Source organism: Nelumbo lutea, chromosome 5, assembly GCF_056320005.1.
Source record: "Nelumbo lutea isolate HS-2025 chromosome 5, American lotus-T2T, whole genome shotgun sequence".
In the NCBI taxonomy this organism is placed as follows: domain Eukaryota; kingdom Viridiplantae; phylum Streptophyta; class Magnoliopsida; order Proteales; family Nelumbonaceae; genus Nelumbo; species Nelumbo lutea.
The window spans coordinates 33,133,117-33,153,912 of record NC_142688.1 but is presented as its reverse complement, the minus strand read 5'-3'; the positions used below and the strand labels follow the sequence as shown (position 1 = coordinate 33,153,912).

At 39.4% G+C, this 20,796-nt stretch overlaps 1 protein-coding gene across 1 annotated transcript; it reads right to left on the bottom strand.

Annotated features, from left to right (window-relative positions):
- Nucleotides 1-13,518: 13,518 nt before the first annotated feature.
- On the bottom strand, nucleotides 13,519-18,959 carry LOC148851559 (uncharacterized). Its single transcript, XM_088943790.1, has 9 exons — nucleotides 18,584-18,959; nucleotides 18,181-18,303; nucleotides 17,088-17,168; nucleotides 16,856-16,944; nucleotides 16,686-16,760; nucleotides 16,015-16,076; nucleotides 15,877-15,933; nucleotides 14,731-14,925; nucleotides 13,519-13,916 (listed from the first exon to the last, which is right to left on the bottom strand). The coding sequence occupies exons 2-9, from the start codon at nucleotides 18,301-18,303 to the stop codon at nucleotides 13,831-13,833; spliced, it is 768 nt and encodes a 255-aa protein (XP_088799916.1). The 5' UTR covers nucleotides 18,584-18,959; the 3' UTR covers nucleotides 13,519-13,830.
- Between the last annotated feature and the right edge of the window lie 1,837 nt (nucleotides 18,960-20,796).

Sequence of the window (20,796 nt, the reverse complement as noted above, 5' to 3'; positions counted from 1 at the left end):
AAACCTTGTTGATAAGGCTTGCCTTTAGGAGGTTTTGCATGTAAAAATCCAATAACGCATAATCTGTATGTTAACGTTTCTGCCAGAGATGATATGGAGAACTAGAGAATGATGGGAAGATATTATTGGTTGGGTTTTTATGTTTCATATATTTACTATAAGGTAAATTTAGGATGCAGACAAGGTTTAAAATATTGATACGCCCGATATGTTGATCTGGGCGTATTGGGCAAATCGAGAGTTTTTTTTTTATTTTTTTTGAAACTGGTTCAGGCAAGCTGGTTTAGGGCTCCTCCATCCTCTGAATCGGTCAGGCCCCCGATACACTCACTATAGGGGCGTATGGAGGGGTCCCAGAATGATATGTGTCAATACTTTGAACTTTGGATGCGGGAAAGATATGATATGGAAAGAGTTTTGACCAATCAAAACCCACCCATAAATTTTAATAAATAACACATTATTTACTACCATGTTTATGATTCCACTTTATTGGTTAGTTATTTTTAAGATATCATATCATGGTCGCACCCATTTACTATAAAGTAGTTTTTTTTTGGTGAAAATACTAATTACCATACCAAGCAAAAATTCTTATAAAAAGAGTTCATATAAGGGGGAGGATGATTAAAATGTGCCACCTTCCCATTCAACAACTGGGCCCTCTTTGCAGTTTCATGGGCCAACGAGCTTCTCCTAGAAATATGATTAAATTTAACTTCTAAACTGTTAGAGCAAAAAATGATTTGGTCCACCACATGCCACAATTTCGGGTCAATATTTACAGACGCAGAGTTTAACAAGTTCACAGCTAATAGATAGAAATGTTCGAGTAGCATCTTGCTTCGTACATAGCTCCATCTGCAGAGCTGATGGGCATTACGAAAAAACTGCCATCACAAAATAACAAGTAACTTGACCTCTGGGATGTAAAGTTGTAAACACCCTACGGGGGGGGGGGGGGTCCCAGGTTCAAGGATCATAGAACTTTCAGTAGTTTTTTTCTTGCTGTACAACAAGTTTGGAGATTTCTCCCTTTGCTTTCTAAATTTTCAAAATAACTCTATGTAACTACTTACCTCTGAAAATTAAATTATTCCTAAACCACCAAATATGATAGGAAATCATAGAAAAAGCCAAATAAAAAAAATCAACTTGATTCTCTTTGTTTACTTGGACAGAGATCACAGCATTAATGGTACCACAAATTGAACTTATTGCCAGATTTAGCTATTGGAGTAGAAAATCAGATTGCTTTGTCAATGGGACATTGGAAAAAAAGGTGAAGGGTAGTCTTATTCTCAGCCTTGCAAAACCTGCACATAGAAGAATAAGCAAATCCTTTCAGGTTCAAATACCCAAGGTAACCACACAACCCTTCACAAGTCTCCAAAGAAAAAGTCTGTATCTTAGGAGTACAAGAAGATGCCATATTTTCCACATCAGAGAACGGTGCATTGGGTATACGAGCCACCACCACATGTTGAGTGGCTAAACCTAGAGAGAACACTCCCTTCTTACCTAGGGTCCAGAAAAATATTGGTCTTTAACAGACATCCTGGAAACATGGGTTTGATTGATCGATTGATTATATTAATCTAGGGTTCATCAAAATGGTTTCTCAGGATGGAGTCATCAGTCATCCCACAGAGACCGGATCTGTTCCTCACACTTGGCACCTCACAAGCATTTTACACGCACATCCTATTATACATTGGGAACATCTTCTATATTTATTTGTTATTATTCACGGGAGATATTCTCAATGCACAATGGATGTATATGTGAGGCGCCCATTTGTGAGTAGCAGATCCTGTCACCATCCCATCACCATCCAACAGCCCTCTCTCGTTAATAGCATCGGCCAAGGTGAGCCTTGCCTGTGGGACTATTGAGTCCCCCACAGAGCAACATCCCCTGACGACCTCGCTCTACAAATTATGAGAGGAAAAACCTTAATGAGGGCCCTAGTTAAGTTTTTCCAGAAAAAAGAAAAGGATTTTTTCTTCATTTTCTGATTTTCTGAAGAAACAAATTCAGATTTTTCAGGTATCTATTCCTAAGGAGTTTGACCCACAATGAATCTTTCTTAATCTTATTAATAAAAGGCCAAGCCATCTTTCTTATCATTAAAACTATCAGGCAGTTTAAACACAAACATCACATGATTAAGGACAGATTTTGTCAGCTCCAGCTTTCCTGCTTGGGAGAAGGAGGCTGCTTTCCAATTATTCAGCTTTGATTTTCGTTTATCAATAATATAGTTCACAAAATTTGGCTTATTCTTTTTCCAGATTAAAGTGATTACTAAATAGTTTGCTTGGCAATCCAAATCCCCCATCTTAATTTATCTTTTATTTAGTTTAGCCCCTTTTATGACTGGCACATGTACTAAAAAAATGCCTGATTTCCCACAATTGATTATCTGCCCAAACATCCACTGAAAATTATTTAAGGTATCTAGATGCTTTGCAGTAATATCTCTTTGGGCTTTGACAAAAAATAAAAACAAAAAAAAAAAGATAGGAAATTGAGGCAGCCTCTCTACATATCTTAATTCTTCTAATAAGACCCTCACTCTTAAGCCCTTTCCAAAATCCTAAAGAGTCCTTCCACGGTAAGGATAAAAAGGTAAGGAGATAGGGAATATCCTTGCCTTAGGCCTCTTGTGTAGGTCTGATCATGTGCCGGGCTTAGAACCAATGATAAGGGCTTTAAGCTAGGCCTAAACCCTCACCCCGGGCATAGATTGCAAGCCCAAGCCCAACCTTACATGGGCCCAGGCTGAGCTTACGGGCTTTCCAGGCCTAACAAGTAAAGATAAGCCCATAAAATAAAATAATAAAATTTAATTTATTTAAAATTTTAAATTAGGTAATATGTACAAAAAATTGCACAAGCCAAAGTAAATTGGGCTGAGCTAGGCTTTAGGCTCATGACACAAAAAACAAGGCATGAGCCTCATTTAATTGTTAGACTTAAATTAGCTTGGATTACCTAACCTTTTATAAAGGAAGGCAAGGATTTTGATGAGGGCAGATTTGGCCCTCTAGTGAAATTGCGACACGTGTTACCTCGTGACAACTAGGCGACACCCAGGCAACAACTTACCAAGTTGGTGACCCACCCGGGCACTGGCCTGGCGCAGTTTGGCGCAACCTGCACGCGGCCTGCGCGCTACCTGTGCGACTTGGTGCGGCTTGCGCGACCTGGCCGACCTTGATCAGCTTGGCACCTGATCCGACCTGGCTGACCTAGATGCCCACCGATAAACTCGGCATGCATACCCCACGAGCTCGGTAGCTCTCCAAAGAGCTCGCCAAGGAACCAAGCAGCTCGGCATAGCTCTCCCAGGCAGCTCGCCACTTGTAGGGTAGCTCGGTACAAAAGAGTGGTGTATCGCAGGAAGATCTTCTGCGTGACAACCTGGCCCAGACACTGACCCGCCGACTGACACAGGTGTCGACCTAACAACCTGGCCCAGGCACCGACCTGGCCGCCTAACACAAGCGCCAGCTTGACGACCTTGAGGAGTTCACCACCGTACCCCGGTTCTGACGAGATATGATGAGCCTTACCGTTTGGAGGCTTTCAACCCACCTAACCCGCGAAGACTCTAGTATATAAACACCTCACCCCCCAAAGGGGGGGTGGAGAGAAAAAAGGATGGTAACTCTTGCTCTCTAGCTCTCTCATCCTCTAATATCATCTTCAAACTCTCTACTACCAGAATGGTAACTTAGGCATCGGAGAGTCCCCGCCGGGTAAACACCTCCGGGTCCTTTGATTCAGTTCTCGCAGGTTCCTCAGCTCCTGCCGCCTACAAAGGAGAGGAGATCACCTCATGTAGAGGGCAATCGGGTTGCACTGCACCAGGGAGCTCCACCATCCTTTGAGTTGCAGGCCACCTAGGAGCAAGTCAAATGACGAGTCCACCAAGGTAGCTCACCATCAGGGAGCTCGGCATAGTTCTCCCCAAGGAGCTCGCCAAGGAGCCAGGCAGCTCGGCAGAGCTCGCCACAAGCAGATCGGCATAGCTCTCCCCCGGGCAGTTCGCCACTAGGGAGCTCGCCACCAGGCAGTTCTCCACTAGGGAGCTCGTCACCAGGCAGTTCTCCACCAGGGAGCTCGTCAACAAGTAGCTCTCCACCAGGGAGCTCACCACTAGACAGTTCTCCACCAAGGAGCTCCTCACCAAGTAGTTCACCACCAGGGAGTTCGCCACCAAGTAGCTCATCACCAAGGCACTTCACCACCAGGTCAAATAACGAGGTACTAAACCAAAAAAATTGATACATCACAAAAAATTGGTACGTGACCAGAAACGGTTGCATCAACTTTCAATCTCATTTTTTAGCAATGTAGGACTTGAAACAACACTAAATAATTAGTGCTACCATTGAGTGATTTTTCAAGTCCCACATTGCTTAGGGAATGAGAATGAAAGCTTTTCTTAGGACGACAATTTTCATAATTGAATTCGCTCAATTCTTAATACATGTGTTAATACATTCTAATTATTAAATATTTATTTATATGTTAAAATAAAATGTAGAACCTTTATATTTAATATAAAATAATAAATATATTGCGGGTCGGGCTTGAAGTATTACGGCCAAACCCGACCCTATATTTTTTGGACTTGATGCAGGCCTAGGCACACGCCAAGCTGTACACAAAAATTTGGGCCAAGCCTAGAAATTTATGGGCTGAGCCAAGAATAATCAGCCTTATTCTCGTGGGTAGAATGCATCCCTCAACTACTCCATTCATCAGGATTAGAAAAGACAGAGATGAAAGACAGTGATGAATTAGGTTGCAGCAACTTTGAGAGAATCTCACGCCTCTCAAGACCTCCATAATATAGTCCCAGTCTATCATAGCATGTCCACCTTAATAGCCATTTATATGATGGAAAATTTCATGAGTTCCATATTGTCCCAAATTTGTATGCTTGGAACAAAAACATTTTGGTAAGGAGACAGGACACACTTCTCTAGGAGAGGTCTTAGTCTATTGGCCAAAATTTTTAGATGACTTTGTAAATCATATTACAAAGACTAATGGGGCAAAAATCTATCACCTGATCACACTATAGCTTTTTAGGGGTAAACGTAATAAAGTTTGACTAAGAAGTTTTGTAAAACAGCCATTCCTAAATGATTCCTGCCCCAAAAAGGTTAAATCTGTCCTGATCAAATCCCAAAAAGATTTGAAAAAGATTGCCGAATATCCATCCGATCCAAGAACTTTGAGACTTCCTATACTAAACAGGGTCCCTTTGACTTCCTCTTCCTCAAATTGCCAGTAGCTCCTCATTCTCCTGTCCGATATTATCGGAGTAAGCAAATCTTCTATCTCCTCAAGGTCCCAACTACCTTGAGAAGTATACATGTCTCTGAAATACATCACAATGACTTCACTAACCTCATCATGATTTGAAACCCATTGTCCTTATTTGTTCTTTATCCAAGATATTCTATTTCTTCCGTCTCATGGTGGCCATCCTGTGAAAATAAGTCGTGTTTCTATCCCCTTCCTGAGGCCAAGTCTGTCTGGAGTTTTGCTTCAAGTACAGCTCCTGACATTATAGAACGAATTCCCTCTCCTCCTCTAACTCTTTTATCTCTTCTGCTTTCTTCATAAACTCTCTCTCTCTCTCGCTAGAGGCTTTGGATTCACTTCTTTTATATACTATCATCAGGGTTGGGATGCTTACCTTGTACGAGGCCAATTCAGCTTTTAGAAACTCTTCTTATTTAAAGCCTGTTTGGGAAAGGCGAGGTGTGGTCAGTGGTGAACTGGTTACTGAGCACCCATGTTATAGTGATCGGCTTTCCAGATTTTCATCAATATACCTTCTGGTGTTCTAGTATGGGCCCAGCTATGAATGCCAGAAGCCACGTTCGAAAAACTTTTCCAAACGGGCACTTAGCGAGTGTTTTCCACAGATTTATTAGGGGTAATTTTCGGGCTTTCACCACGTCAAGGTCCGAAAAGCACCAAAGCTATAAGAAACTACGGTTCTATTCCATCCAAAATATAATCTCCCCAATTTACTAGTGACCATTATCCGCATTGGAAAATTATGCATCAATTTTCCACTTCTATCGCATAATCCAAACACAGTTTGAATTTTAAAAACGTGATTTAGCTGAGCTGCTTTCTTGTTCCCAGGGCTTTCATGCAGCGGTTTCTGGCTTTGTGAGGTGGGCCTCATACGAATATAACTTATTGGAAGCTATGTTTGGTTAAAAATCAGGAAAGCCCAGATATTTTGTCATTCAGCCGGCATTCCACTGAAGTCTGCTCAATAAAAGCCATGATTTTTAAAATCGGACCGAACCGAATGGTCGGATTGGAAAAACTGAGAATAGTTAGGTGATCAGTTCTGTTTTACCCCAAAACTGTTATTTCACCAAAAATTATTGATTTGATCAGCAAACTGCTGATCCGGGTGATCGATTTATTTAAATCATTCAATGGTTTGGCCGGTTTTTTTTTTGTCAAAATGGGCCATCCGACCCAAAAATCAGACCACCTGACATTTGAGGATGTTGCCAGTTGTCTAAGGTGGGGTACCATGGCATCCCAACATGTATCTAGCTGCTCCCCATCATGTGTACTAACCTTTTTGGGACATGTCTCCCCAACTTCCAAACCACTTTTTCACATAAAAGGTAGGCAAGTTGACGTGATCTCGTCAAAATGCATAGAGCAAGGCTTTTAAAATCGAAATGGTCAGGGATTCAGTTCTCATGTCGAATGATTTGACTGTTCGAACCAAACGAACAGCCTATTTTGATAAAAAAATTAAAAAAAAAATGATCAAAATCATTGAATGATTCAACCACCTGAATCAGTGGCCTACTGACCAAATCAATAGTTTCTGACGAAATAACAATTCTGAGATAAAACAGAACTGATTTCCTGGTTTTTTTGGTCTGGTCCAATTTTGAAAACCATGGCATAGAACATTCCGCCATGGGCTTATTGGGTAGCCAGGTCTAAAATGCATATGTATGTGACTCTGGCCTATGTGGGCCAAGTCTAGGGCATATGAGCCCAAATCACTAGGTTGAATTAGACTCCTAGGCCGAAGGCTTCAAGTCGAGGTGGGTCTCTAGGTAGAAAATTCCAAGTTGAGGTAGGATTGGACCTTAGGACCCGGTTTGACTTTAGGTCAAACTAGACCACTGGGAAAAGTATGAGGGTGTTTGCCAGCTCCCTTTTATCTTCTTACAAACGTGATTGTACACGTGGCTAGTGTACAAAAATATGTATGACACTTATATGAAACTTCTTTATGGTAAAAAAAAATTGTATGAAACGTGAACTTGTAGTGAAACATTTCGATATTTTGAAATTGTTTCATGATCTTAAAAATGATTATTCCCGCTTTTAAACAAAATCTTCTATTATCAAACATGTTTTATCTGCTCAAAAAAGTAAGAATTTGAAATGGTAGTTATCTCCACTAAAAACACAAAAATTGATTTCGAATAGTGTAGGATTCATAAAGTAGGTTATTATTTAAAAATAAAAATTGATTTAATCTCTTAAATTAAATAACAGATTTATATATTAATAAATATCTAATAAAATAATAACCTAAATTTACAACATAAAAAATGGGTGTCAAGCAAAACTTATCAAAGTACATGAATAAGCTGCTGGGCTTGTGGATGATTCTAAATGTTGAATGAGATGTCTTTGACAAATACACTAAAGTTGTGTCTAGTACCAATTCTGTTTTTACTTAAAAATTTTGAATTGATTATCATCGCATGCTCACATCACATTATCAAGTCATGTCAGGCTTGAGTTTTCAGGCCCACGAGACAATATGGCATAACACGATTCAGCATGGTTCACATACATACATATTAAATATTTTTTCAATTTTTTGTCTATTTTATTAATATTTTATTAATTTTTATTTTTTTTTTAGTTTTTAAAATATGCCCCTAATGGCCTGGCCTGGCCCACGGCCCCTGAGCAGCCAGGGCCCGCTTGGGCTCGTGCCATGGGATGTGCCAGGCCGGACCTCTGAAGTATCCAAGAGGAGGCAAGACAGCCCGGTCCAACCCGCAGGCCAGCACAGGCCACCCGTCGATTCACACCACTACATGACATATGAGAGTCATTTTAGCTAAAATGAATAGATTTCATCCTCCTGAAGCAAGAAAGGTCAATTTGACCTTTTAACAAACAGCCTTCCATATATGCATTTTTAAGATACGCTTGATTCAACTATAAATAGCCTCAAATTACAGTTCTATACCTCAACACAAACACAAATTTCTATTCTATCTAGTAAAACCAAAAGCCTCTAGCTTTACACACAACCAGCCATGTGCAAAGCAGAATTGACAGAAGAGGGATTGATGCAGCACAGCATACGAACCCATGTTGAGCTGCCACCTTCACTTCATCATGTGTAGACCCATCTTGGGCTGTTTCCTCCATGGATCAATCAGATACATGAGGATAAGACTGCAAAGCAAAACTCAACAACTCAAGTTAGGGGTCCTACTCTGTTGCACTCAGATGTGGCAACGACATGACATCGATATGGTTTGTATTGAGAATTCACTCTAATAATTCAGGGCTTCAGTCACGGCCATGCGTCCCATTTTGAAAAATCCACGTAAAAATAGGCCCCATTTCCTTGACAGTGAAGAATATTAAGAAATGTAGTGGTATGCTTGCTCAGACACTCCAAGACATAAAAACAATTGATTCGACTTCACTGTCAATTTCTCAAGAATCAAATAAACCCATAATAATGCTATTGCTTTAAATACCACCTGATTGCTCATATGATACTGGTTGATTGGCTTAAGTTCTTCCGGTATCATAGTCGAATCCATTGCCTTTTCTATTACCGGCTAAAATCTTGTTTTCCATCTATTGACAGTATTCCCCATAAGGCCTAAACTAACCTGCGTCTATTACCTCCACACAAGTTGGAAAGATAGAAACCCTCCACCCCAAAAATAATAAATAAAATAAAAAAAAGAAAGAAATATATTCGCGTGTATAACTACTATTGCAGACAAATGTTTTCTTGAAGTATTTTCACCACATTTTCATTTAACGTCTTTGGATTTCATGTTCCTGAACCAGAATCATTTTGAACTGTAAGGTCCCATTTGGTGTCTTTTCATGCGGTCTTTTGGTTGTTTACAAGCTAGGCAGACCATACTGATATCTTCTTTTGTTTGGCTCGTAATAGATATAGCCGCAAAAAACCAGTGCGTTAAAAAAGATTTAAGAAACCTATTTTGGACTGATTTCGGGAAGTTTCAAATAGAGCTTTTCACATTTTTCTCGCTTTATTCGGAAAGACCTATGGTAACCAAACTAACTTAAAGACTACTCAGATTTTAATGCAAAAGCTTAATGCATCTTTTGACCATTTGAGCTACCCATAAGATCTTTCCAAAAAAACTTGCCATACAACCCCTTGGTAATTTACCATTCAAGCTTTGCCAATGGTTAGAGCTCAATTTGGTTCACTAACGTAGCAGTTGAGGAGGGATCAAGGTGAAAAAAATGTTTTACCAACTTCACACATTTATCTGGATAAGTATAGGATGCTGAAAAGCAGTCCGGGTGAGCTGGAGACAAAATCACACACTCGGCTGAATTGCCTATCACAATTGAACACGCCAATGCTCACTGTGGGCCCTATCTGGGACCCAGCTATATCGAACACTGGCGTGTTCAACCGTGATAGATAGTTCAGCCGAGTGTGTATGTTTTTATCTCCAGCTAATCCGCTCCCATGGGAAAGGACTAATACAGGAAAAAATTGACCAATCAAATTTCCACGATGAATTTTGGTCTATACCACCTGATTGGTTTAAAATTTTTCTGTATCGTGCTTTTTTAATATCATAATCAAATCTAGAGCTGTTAATGGGGTCAGGTCTGGTTGGATATGATAGACCCAGAACCCCTAACTATTAATGGAGACAATCAGATCTCACCCTAATAGACCCATTATTTCTCTTAAATTCATCATAACTTTTCAAAATGTCTAAAACTCACCATGTCACTAATTTGACGTTGATGAGGGCAGATTTAGCCCTCTAGTAAAATTGTGACATGTGGCACCTCGTGACAACTAGGAAAACACCCAGCCAACAAACTTACAAAATTGGTGACCCACCGGGGCACCTGTCTGGCTGGCCTGGCGTGACCTGCGCGCGGCGCGCACGAACTGCACCGCGCTCGCGCAGCCTGCGCGACCTGGCCGACCTGGACCATCCTAGCGCATGATCCGGCCAAGGCGCCAGCTTGACGACTCGATCTAGGCACTGTCCTGCCGACTGACACAGGCGCCGACCTGACGACCTAGCCTAAACATTGACCCGCCGACTGACGCAGGCACCCCTCTAACAACCCGGCCCAGGCGCCGATCTGGCCGCCTGACACAAGCGCCAGCCTGACGACCTCGAGGAGTTCACCACCGTACCCCGATTCTGACCAGATGCGACGAGTCATACCGTTTGGAGGCTTTTCACCCACCTAACCCGTGAAGACTCCGGTATATAAATACCTCACCCCCCAAAGGGGAAGGGGATGGAAAAGAAAGGGAAGTAACCATGCTCTCTAGCTCTCTCATATTATCTTCAAAGCTCTCTACAATAAGAGTGCTAACTTAAGCATCGAAGAGCCCCCACCGGGAAAGTACCCCCGGGACCTCTGATTCAGTTCTCGCAGGTCCTTCAGCTCCCGCCGCCTACGAAGAGGAGGAAAAGATACAGTTCTCGGAAGTCCCTCAGCTCCCCCCACCTACAAGGAGGAAGAGATGGAGTTCTCGAAGGTCCCTCAACTCCCGCCACCTACAAGGAGGAGGAAAAGATGGAGTTCTCGGAGGTCCCTTAGCTCCCGCCACCTACAAAGAAGAGGAAAAGATGGAGTTCTCGCAGGTCTCTCAACTCCTGCCACCTACAAAGAGGAGGAAAAGATGAAGTTCTCGTAGGTCCCTCATCTCCCGCAGCCTACAAAGGAAAGAAGAACACCTCATGCTGAGGGCAGTCGGATTGCGCCGCACCAGAGAGCTCCAACATTCTCTAAGGCATCGACCGCCTAATAGGGAGTTCGCCCCCAGGCAGTTCGCCACCAAGGCAATTCGCCCCCAGGCAGTTCGCCACCAGGGAGTCAGCCTCCAAGGCAGTTCGCCCCAAGGCAGTTCGCCCCCAGGCAGTTAGCCACCAGGCGATTCGCCCCCAGGCAGTTCACCCCCAGGCAGTTCGCCACCAAGGCAGTTCGCCCCAAGGCAATCCGCCACCAGGGAGTTCGCCACCAGGGAGTTCGCCCCCAGGCAGTTCGCCACCAGGGAGTTCGCCCCCAGGCAGTTCGCCCCCAGGCAGTTTGCCACTAAGGCAGTTCGCCCCCAGGCAGTTCGCCACCAAGGCAGTTCGCTCCCAGGCAATTCGCCACCAAGGAGTTCGCCACCAGGCAGTTCACCACCAGGCAGTTCGCCACCATGTAGCTCGTCACTAAGGTACGCCACCACCGGGTCGAATAACGAGGTACTTTGCCAAAAAAATTTACATCACAAAACATTGGTACGTGGCCGAAAATGGTTACATCAGACGTTAAAGAGACTAATGGGCATTAATATATTACCATTTTAACCTTTATAGAAAAATACAAAATATATACAAAATAAATTAAGGGGTGTTAATATATTACAATTTTAATATTTAAACATGAAAAATGAAAAAAGTTCAAAAAAATCAAATATAAAATACATAAAAATTACAAAAATATAAAAAAAATTATAGAAATTTGCAAACAAAATAAAAAATTATTTTCAAATTATAGAACCTATAGAAATTGAAAAACAAATCAGAAAATAAAAATTGTACAAAAAACACCAAAAATTATAGAAAAACACAGAAATTGTAAATAAATAACAAAAATACAGGAAAATTTATAGATTGTAGAAAATAGAAAAATGTAAAAACAGAAACTATAAAAAAAACATTAGAAATTATAACAAAACATTATAAATGCAAAAAAAAAGAAAATGGAAAACTGAAATTACCATTTTCTCTTAACTCCACATTCAAGGGTAATTTGGTCATAAAAATTGTTATTTATGCTGACATGAACACCTCTGTTAAGAAGCATTAACGGCATGGTTTTTAAAAATGAACCGATGACCGAACCAGTTAGGGGTCCGATTACCGGTTCGAACAGTCCGACTGTTCAACTTGAACAGCCGGCCCATTCTGAAAAAAATAAAAAACTTTCAAATTTGAAAAACGATAAACCATTCAAACGGTTAACTAGCCGATTCAGCGATTTGCTGACCAAAATCAACAATTTTGGGGGAAAAGCAGTTTTAGGGGAAAACAGAACCAGTCAGGTGACCGGTTCCCGATTTCTCCGGTCTGATTTTGAAAACCATAATTAACGATGCACTAACGGAAGGTGAGTTTTGGAAAATAAAAACTTTAAGTTCTAGACATTTTGAAAAATTGAGTTTAAGAGATGTTGAAAACTCATGATGAATTTTAGACAATTTCCCTTTCTATATGACTTAATAAAAATGACCAATAAAACTAAAAAGTAAAACAGTCGGCTCCTTTAAGTAAAACCGACGAAGTTTACTTTTTCCCAACCTTTATAACATGGACACAGTACAGAAATGGTTCTGACCAAATATGTGAAATTTTCTTTGCCATACGATACAATACATGGGCTATATAACAATGGCTTTCACCAGGAAAAAAAAAAGTGACATTCAAAAAAGGAAGCCGATTTTAAGAAAGCGAAATTCTTAAAAAATAGTGACAGATTCTGAACTTGCCAGCAAAATCAGTCGTGAAATACTGCGACAACTCCCATGTGAAAATAAAAGACGGAGATCTCTCTAGTCAAATCTCAAGACTGGGCCACATGGTTACAATTAATGGAAAGTTGAAGAGTTAAGAGTCTTAAGACTTGAGACTCCATACACCTTAATAACTATCATGCATTCAAACATTGGCCCCAGTTCAAAATTTAAAAAGCCAGAAACATTACATCAAGAGTAAAAGTTAGAAGAGATTGGAGCTTTACGTACTATAATAGCAAAGCTGGCGTCCCTTCAAGGTTTCGGCATCAGTCAGGGCAAAGACCATTCGGGCGGCTTTTACTGCCTTGCATTGGGCTGCTCCTTCAAGAATTACTCAGTATACGCTGCTCCTCCCATACAAAGCATCTTCTATTACCAAACTGTCAATTAGAATTAAGATAAAGAGTGGGACAAGCACAGTGAGATCCAAGAGTAACCTGTACCATCGATTTCTTTTCATTACAACAATTCTGCATTTGAAGGTGTGCTTATGAAAAACTAGTGGCCAACTTGGTACACGGCAATGGGGCATGTGATGTGATAATTGTCCAATGGGGTGGGGGTCCAAGTGAAGCAAAACGATGTGCCGAGCATTTATTCCTTCCAAAGTGCACATCCATTTTGAACCAAGGAAGAGAAGCGAATTTTGAAATTAAGAATGAAAGAATGTACTGCTCTATTATTCCTATAAAAAGCATCAGACAAATTGTACAATTTTTTACGGGTATAATAAACCAGCATGGTTTTTCTTTCTTTTTTTTTGTCGACAACAAATCAGATGATAATCCTAGAAACCTAACTACAAAAACACAGCTGCTACAGGCAACCATTGCAGCAGCTTACCACTAACAACCGAATGGCATCTCCCAAACATATATCAGTGAAGTCCATTCTCTTAGAAGAAGAAATAACACGACGAGCAGAGCAGGCATCCAGCAGTTCTTTTTTCCACTCTAACAAATGTTCTAGGTTCAAGCAGTTGCCTGGGCTGGCCCATCTGATCTAAAATAATCCCTTCCACGACCACCACGGCCCCTTCCCCTGCCACGACCACGCCCTGCAGAACTCAACACAGCAATGGTTACCAAATATTTCCATTCTTCAAGTAAATTGCTGCATGAGAACCAAACAGAAATATAGCAGACAGAATTGGAACTCATTTGATACCTTCACATATGCATGATTTTTTATCACTGATATTGATATATCCATGATTTTTCTTCATTAAGGCAATTCTTTAGCAAGTGATTGGTAAAATCTGTCACCACTCACCAGACCCCAGATACACCATCTGGCCATGAATTAGCCTTGAATTTTGAACAAGAAATTTACTAAATTTTAGAGTTTTAAACAAGTCCAGTTTAAGGTTGAAACTATAAGGTTGCAACCTTTCTGTTAACAGCATTGATATTTTAACCAATTGAGTTAAATAGATGTTGAAGTATTTTCTTTCTTTAAGAATATTAATTTTCATACTCATCTTTGCTCAAGCATGCACTTCATGCTTCAGGCCCTAGAAACCCCTTTCTGCTTTAAGTTACCCTTCTCACTTCTAAAACACTTCTATGATTCTTTAAGTTGTCAGTACAGACAAACAAAATATGGCACACCTTCCATTATTTTTTTTTTTTGTGCAAAGATCAAATGATCTTGGGGGGAAGTAGATTGGAGTAGTTTCTTTTTCTAGGCAACTAAATTAGGTTCAAAGGAAATGCCATAAACAGTAAATGGTCCATTGACATGGAATCTCATTTGTTACCCCAGGAAACAAAAACAAGAAGATGAAGAGGCTGTTTGATTATATTTGAATTGTTAGTCGACAATCAAAAGCAAAGGAGAAATAATAATCATAGCTCAATGCAAGAGATTACCACGGCTTTGCACAGATGGTGCATCAGATCCACCATATTCATTGTAACCACCCGATTCATGTTGTACATCACCACCATAACCTCTTCCACGCCCACGGAAATTGCGGCTTCTTCCACGGCCTCTTCCTCTTCCACCATATCCACGTCCACCATCCCAACCTCCATCTCCATAGTCCCCCATTCCATTGCTATTTCCTGTATACACGAGAGCATGAGATAAATAAGGGTTGCATAGCTTCACATTAAGGCTGAAGTAGAATTTCAGTAATGGACTACAATAGGAAATTGAACTAAATATTAGAAGCATAATCATTTGACTATTACCCTAGAACTTGAAAACCATTGCAAGCCAATTTAGCATCACAAACACCACTGTAAGTGCTAATGTAAGGAAAAATTAAGGAAATCAAATTTACCATCAATTCACTATGACAGCTGATGGCTAATGTTACTAATCAAAAAACACCCTCCTAATTTTTATCAACTTTAAATCAAGATTTGCAGAACATTGCTTTGAGTGGAGATCCATTTTCTCCTTTTTTTGGTAGATCAAGGAATATTTATATCAGCTATTAGGCACATAAACATACATATGAGCTTCGAGCCATTCAGGAGGCTCACCACCAAAAAACAGCATCCACAAAAAGTTTAGAGCAATAGTATGTGCACCAGTATTACAAGACCTAGGAATATAAACAAACTGGAAACTATCAAAATGCTTCTCCTTGAGATCCTGCATTAGAAGTTATCTGATACTTTCTCACCCTCCTATCATGGATATAACTATGCCTTAGATTTTGTAGAGGCATCTTATTATATGAAAGTGTAAAAAATCAAATATAACCATGTGCACCAGTATTTCAAGACCTAGGAATATAAACAAACTGGAAACTATCAAAATGTTTCTCCTTGAGATCCTGCATTAGCAGTTATCTGATACTTTCTCACCCTCCTATCATGGATATAACTATGCCTTAGATTTTGTAGAGGCATCTTATTATATGAAAGTGTAAAATATCAAATATAACCACAAATTCTGATGATAATACTAATAACAAGTACTTGGGTCAAACTATTACAAGTTCTGAATTGCCAAAATCTTGAAGAAGAAACATCCAAATGCTGTTTTGAAGAGATAGACAATACCTCTACCCCTACCCCTTCCTCGACCACGCCCTCTGCCCCTCATGCCAGGAGAGCCCTCTGGGTTCCATAAGATCAACGGTAAGACTTGTAAGAGACATTTTTAAAAGGAGAATTGAAAATAATGCCTTAATGCCTTACCTCCTTCATAGTCAAATTCATTCCATGGTTTTACTTGATCAACAGGAATGGGCGGTTGATATCTGTATTAGGGAAAAAAGAAAAAGTGTCCAGAAGTTACAAGAGCAGATCATTCACCAAAAATAATAAACCACATAAGAGAACATCAGGCCACAGCCATTATGACACTTCCAAAACGGAATAGCAGCCCAACAATAAATATGTTCTCAAACAAGTGACTACGAGTTTCCTGAAACATAATGTCTAATTGCTAAATACCATACTTGTCAAAAAGTGCCATGTAATTAATAATATTAATTGCAAAACAACGGCATACTTTAAAGAACATTCCAAAAGAAATGTTCAGTCTCCCCCCATCCAGGAAACAGAAAAGGAATTATTTTAGTAGTGTATTCTAAAATAGCCATGTTGTTCCTCAAAAAGCTAACAAAAACCTGATCCGATTTCCCCATACATACATTATATATATATGCATGCAGACACATCAAAGAAACTTCTTAGATTGTCTAATTGTAAAAATTGGTTAAGATTTCAAAATTTATAAGTCCTACCAAACAAAGTTTTATATTAGTTGAGAACCAAACAGCAATCATCAAACCAGGGGGAGAGGGGGATGAAAAAGGAAAAGGATAATGCCATTCATCTCCATTGAAACTTTAGTTCTCATTTACCCAGTAGAGGATGTATCTAACTCCTTCTTGGACAAAGTGATTGTGATCATTGAAACATGGCGGGTAGTTTCTAGGCTGCAAAAAGGGAGAAAGAGAATCATCCTGCATGTTTATAATATTCTTTATGGAATGCATGACTTGGAGCCACTAATGGATCCTTTTGTCCTTACGGAAGTAAGCCTTCTTCAAGTGGCTCCCACATATCAGTTATATCAGTAGATCCAATTGATGTGTTCTGGTGGAGGTCAGCAATCCTTCTCTGGAACAAGAAGTGCATTTTAATCCAAATCTAATTTGAAGAATACCACTCTTGTAGAAGAGTATCATATTAACATAATCAAATACTAAGGGCAAAACAAACATTGGAAAAACAAAATAAATGGTAGTGCAGAGACTACCCACCTTAATCAGTTCAGCAATCATCACAGTCTTGTTGATGGCTCTACCCATGGCTTTAAGGACAATTTCATTAGAACCCTTCTCCTATAGACAAAAAAAAAAAAAAAAATGTTTAGCAAGACAAGCATACCCAACTTCACTTGTGCTCATGGGCAGTGCAGCAAATGGAAGTAATATTCTTATAAGAAAAAGATAAACACTAATAAAAAATTGTATGTTTCACCTTTTACTTAAGGACGTAGCATTAGGGAGAAAGTACAATAAGAACATTCAAATGCCAAACAGGTTGATGCTTTAAGTGCAATACCAAAATGGAGAGGTAAGCCACTAGAGGAAAAATGATATAATAGAAAATGAGAGCATCCACTAATGACTACTAGTAACCAAGACAAGATAGAAAATCTAAATTCAATCAATTAATAACCGGTAGGAAATAATAGCATGGTATATAATGAAACAAAACAAGAAAACTGAAATAAAAAAAAAAAAATATATATATATATATATATATATATATATATATATATATGATAGTTGAATTCAAGACAGGAAAGCGTGCAAAAATAGTAAATTTTACAGTATTGCCTATTAAAAAACATAATAAAACTTACAGGTTTTAATTCAACTGAACTCAAATCAGCCTTAATCCCAACTATTTGGGGTCAGCCATATGAAAACCTGAAGTTCCCTACTTCATAAAGACATGATATCTAATTAAATGTTAACAAATACATCATATTCGTCAAGTATGATCTACCACATTTAACTAATTACTTCGTGCTGGATATTAGTTAGGAAATCGCATCCATTATAAGAAGTGGTGGTTAGTTTTGATGAAATAGATAGTATTTAAATTTATAACATGAGTTGGAGGAAGATAAGGAATCTTCCAGAAAAGTGTTCTTCTTCCTCTTTTTAAAGACTTACATTTGTATTGTTTATTTTCCTTCCATAATTTTTAACACTCACATAACAAGTAAGGAAAACCATTCGCGTAAGTAATGTAGTTCAGACATACTTCGGCATAAACTTATTTCAATTGACAGTACAAACAGCTCAACCTTGCCAAAAAAAATGATAAAGGAAAAAAAATGACCTGGAGCAAACTGGTCGCGTAAGTAATATAGTTCCTCATCCTCCCCTGAGTGGTTATCCGAATCTCGTTCTCATTTATCGGCGTCTCTGCCCTTGGCTTCTCCACCCTCTGGTATCGATCCATCTAACACCCCGAACAAGGAAACACAAAAAGCAATCAGGAGAGCAAACCACTTCAGCATCAAAGCCTAACTAGTAGGTTTTTCAAATATAAGAGGAACAAAAGGGGGGCGAGGAGTGTTAAATCCGCAACAGTAACCCTCCAAAACCTTAAAAAACAAACTCCGAATACAAGGAAAGCAGATGTGAAACAACAGAAATACTATAAACAGCGAAGAAGCAATTGAGTAAAAAACACAAAACCAGTAAAGAATTAGAGTTAGGGTTTAGGGTTTTGTTGGCACCTCTGTGTCTCAGCGAGTTCGAAGCGAAGGGTATGTCTGACTGACACAGTGAACCCGCTCTAACTCTCCGTTCTCACTCTCTCTATCTCCTTCTCCCGCCGATAGCACACTCTCTGGCTATTTCTTTCTTCTAAATTCCGCTCCAGAAGCCGCAACCGACGCCCTCTCTATCCATTTTATAGCGGGGAGACAGAGACCGCACCAGACGGTTAGCCGGTAGGGCTTGCTTAGCAACGCGGTCGTATCGCCCTCGAGACCGCCTGCTTTCACTGCCTGCGTGGACTGGCGACGTGTTCTACACTCTGTTAGGGTGGGGCCCGCATAGTCGTTAGAGAGAGAGTGAAAGACCACAGGAACAAGCTCAGTTTCGTGGCTTGGGTGTGAATGAACGAAGGGAACCAGCTAAAGCTATTTGCCAGGTGTCATATCCACGTGTCCCGGAATCTGTAATTTTTAATTGCTTGACCAATTATTATTATCATGCGCTAAACGTAGATTGATTAGGGTTTTTCATGTTCTTGTCCCCATCATCAAGAGTTCTCAAATTAAGATTTAAAAAAAAAAAAAAAAAAAAGTGCCTTCTAAAAATATTAGGATAAAGAGCTGAGAGGACAGTAGCGGCGGGTGGTCCTCGACCGTTGTAACGGGGCAACGTTCCTCATTTCTTGAAACAGTAGACAGATTATCCATTATTTTTCGGTACCCTTGGTTTTTTATATTCTACAGATGCCCCTCAACTTTTCTGAAATTACATTTTTATTTTGAAAAACTGTAACGAATTTTTCGTATGTAAGGTTGTAAGGTTTTTTCTTATTTACCCAGAAAAAAAATGTACCATTCTGTGTAGGTTAATTTTTCACCTTATAAAAAGAAAACAAAATTAATCAACCTATAATGTTCTTAAAAAACCATGAATAAGTGATTGGAGTAATGATAACATAATGGTAATATAAAAAAATATAATAATAAAAGAATATGGATAAATACATTTATCAAGAGGAGTGTTATATAAGAAATACTTAGCTAATGCTCAATTTAGAAGGAATACAAATTCAAATATCTAGATTCTAGGGTGCAATACATGTGTTTTTATATTATTTTGTATTTATTTATAATTCATTTGTAATCTTTCCAAACTGAGCCCTAATCAAGTAAATAATTTATCAACAAACAATGAGGCCAAAAGGTAGCCAACCTTAAGCTTAGAGCGGGTTGATCAGGTTAGGTTAAGTTCTACCAAACTTTCAAAGACATTCTAGAATCATTTCCTTTTTTCACTTTTTTTTTTTATTCGGTGAATTGAACATTGAACCAAATGGCTGAGCCATCTAAATCATAAAAACAGTTCTACGTTAGGTCTAGGCTTGAGATCATTGGTACAACTACAAGGGTAATGGATGAGGGTAGATTTGTCCAACACATCAACCCGAATCCAGATCAACTCTACATTGGGTTGGCATTCTAAAGCTGTAAGCCTTTAAACCTTGAATGATATTAAGTTGGATTTAAGTTAGGGTTGTACATAGATCAGTTCAGTTTGATTTCATTTATTTGTGTCTACCCAATCCAACATTCCAACATTGTGAAGTTGATTATTAGGTCAATCAAAACTGAGCTTTAAAACTCACCATCTTGGGATGTGCCACTCTGGTTTGGTCGGTTTGTTCCATTTTATGAATAATTCAGGTTTATTTGACCTGAATCCCCCATCAAAGCGGATGGCATACCTCTATTTTCAGGTTACCATTATTGAATATTGACTCCATTCCTTATTTCGTCTCTTAGCCAAAAACTGAAAGTATTCTATCATCTTCAATGTCAAAAGATGTCTAAAAACTGAAACTACTTTATCATCTTCAATGTCAAAAGATGTTTTAACCTTTGGCCAAAATTAAATATCTCACAACAATGACAAATCCAAGGTCTTTGATGAGTGGGGCAGTCATTATCCTAACATTGTCACGGTGAACCCGCCTCCATTAGGGATCAGGGATGAAGGACAACTTTTATCCCTGGTAGGAATTGGGGTTGAGGACAAAGACTTATCTCAAAATCGGGGTCAGGATGGGGAATATCATCCTACCCCTAGGGGTGAGAAAGAAAAAAAAAAAAAAAAGAACCTAACCAAAAATTCTGGTTAATCAAACTAGTCAGTTTGGTATTTTTGAAAAAACGAAAGTATCAATTCGTTTTTGGTTAACCAATATAAAAAA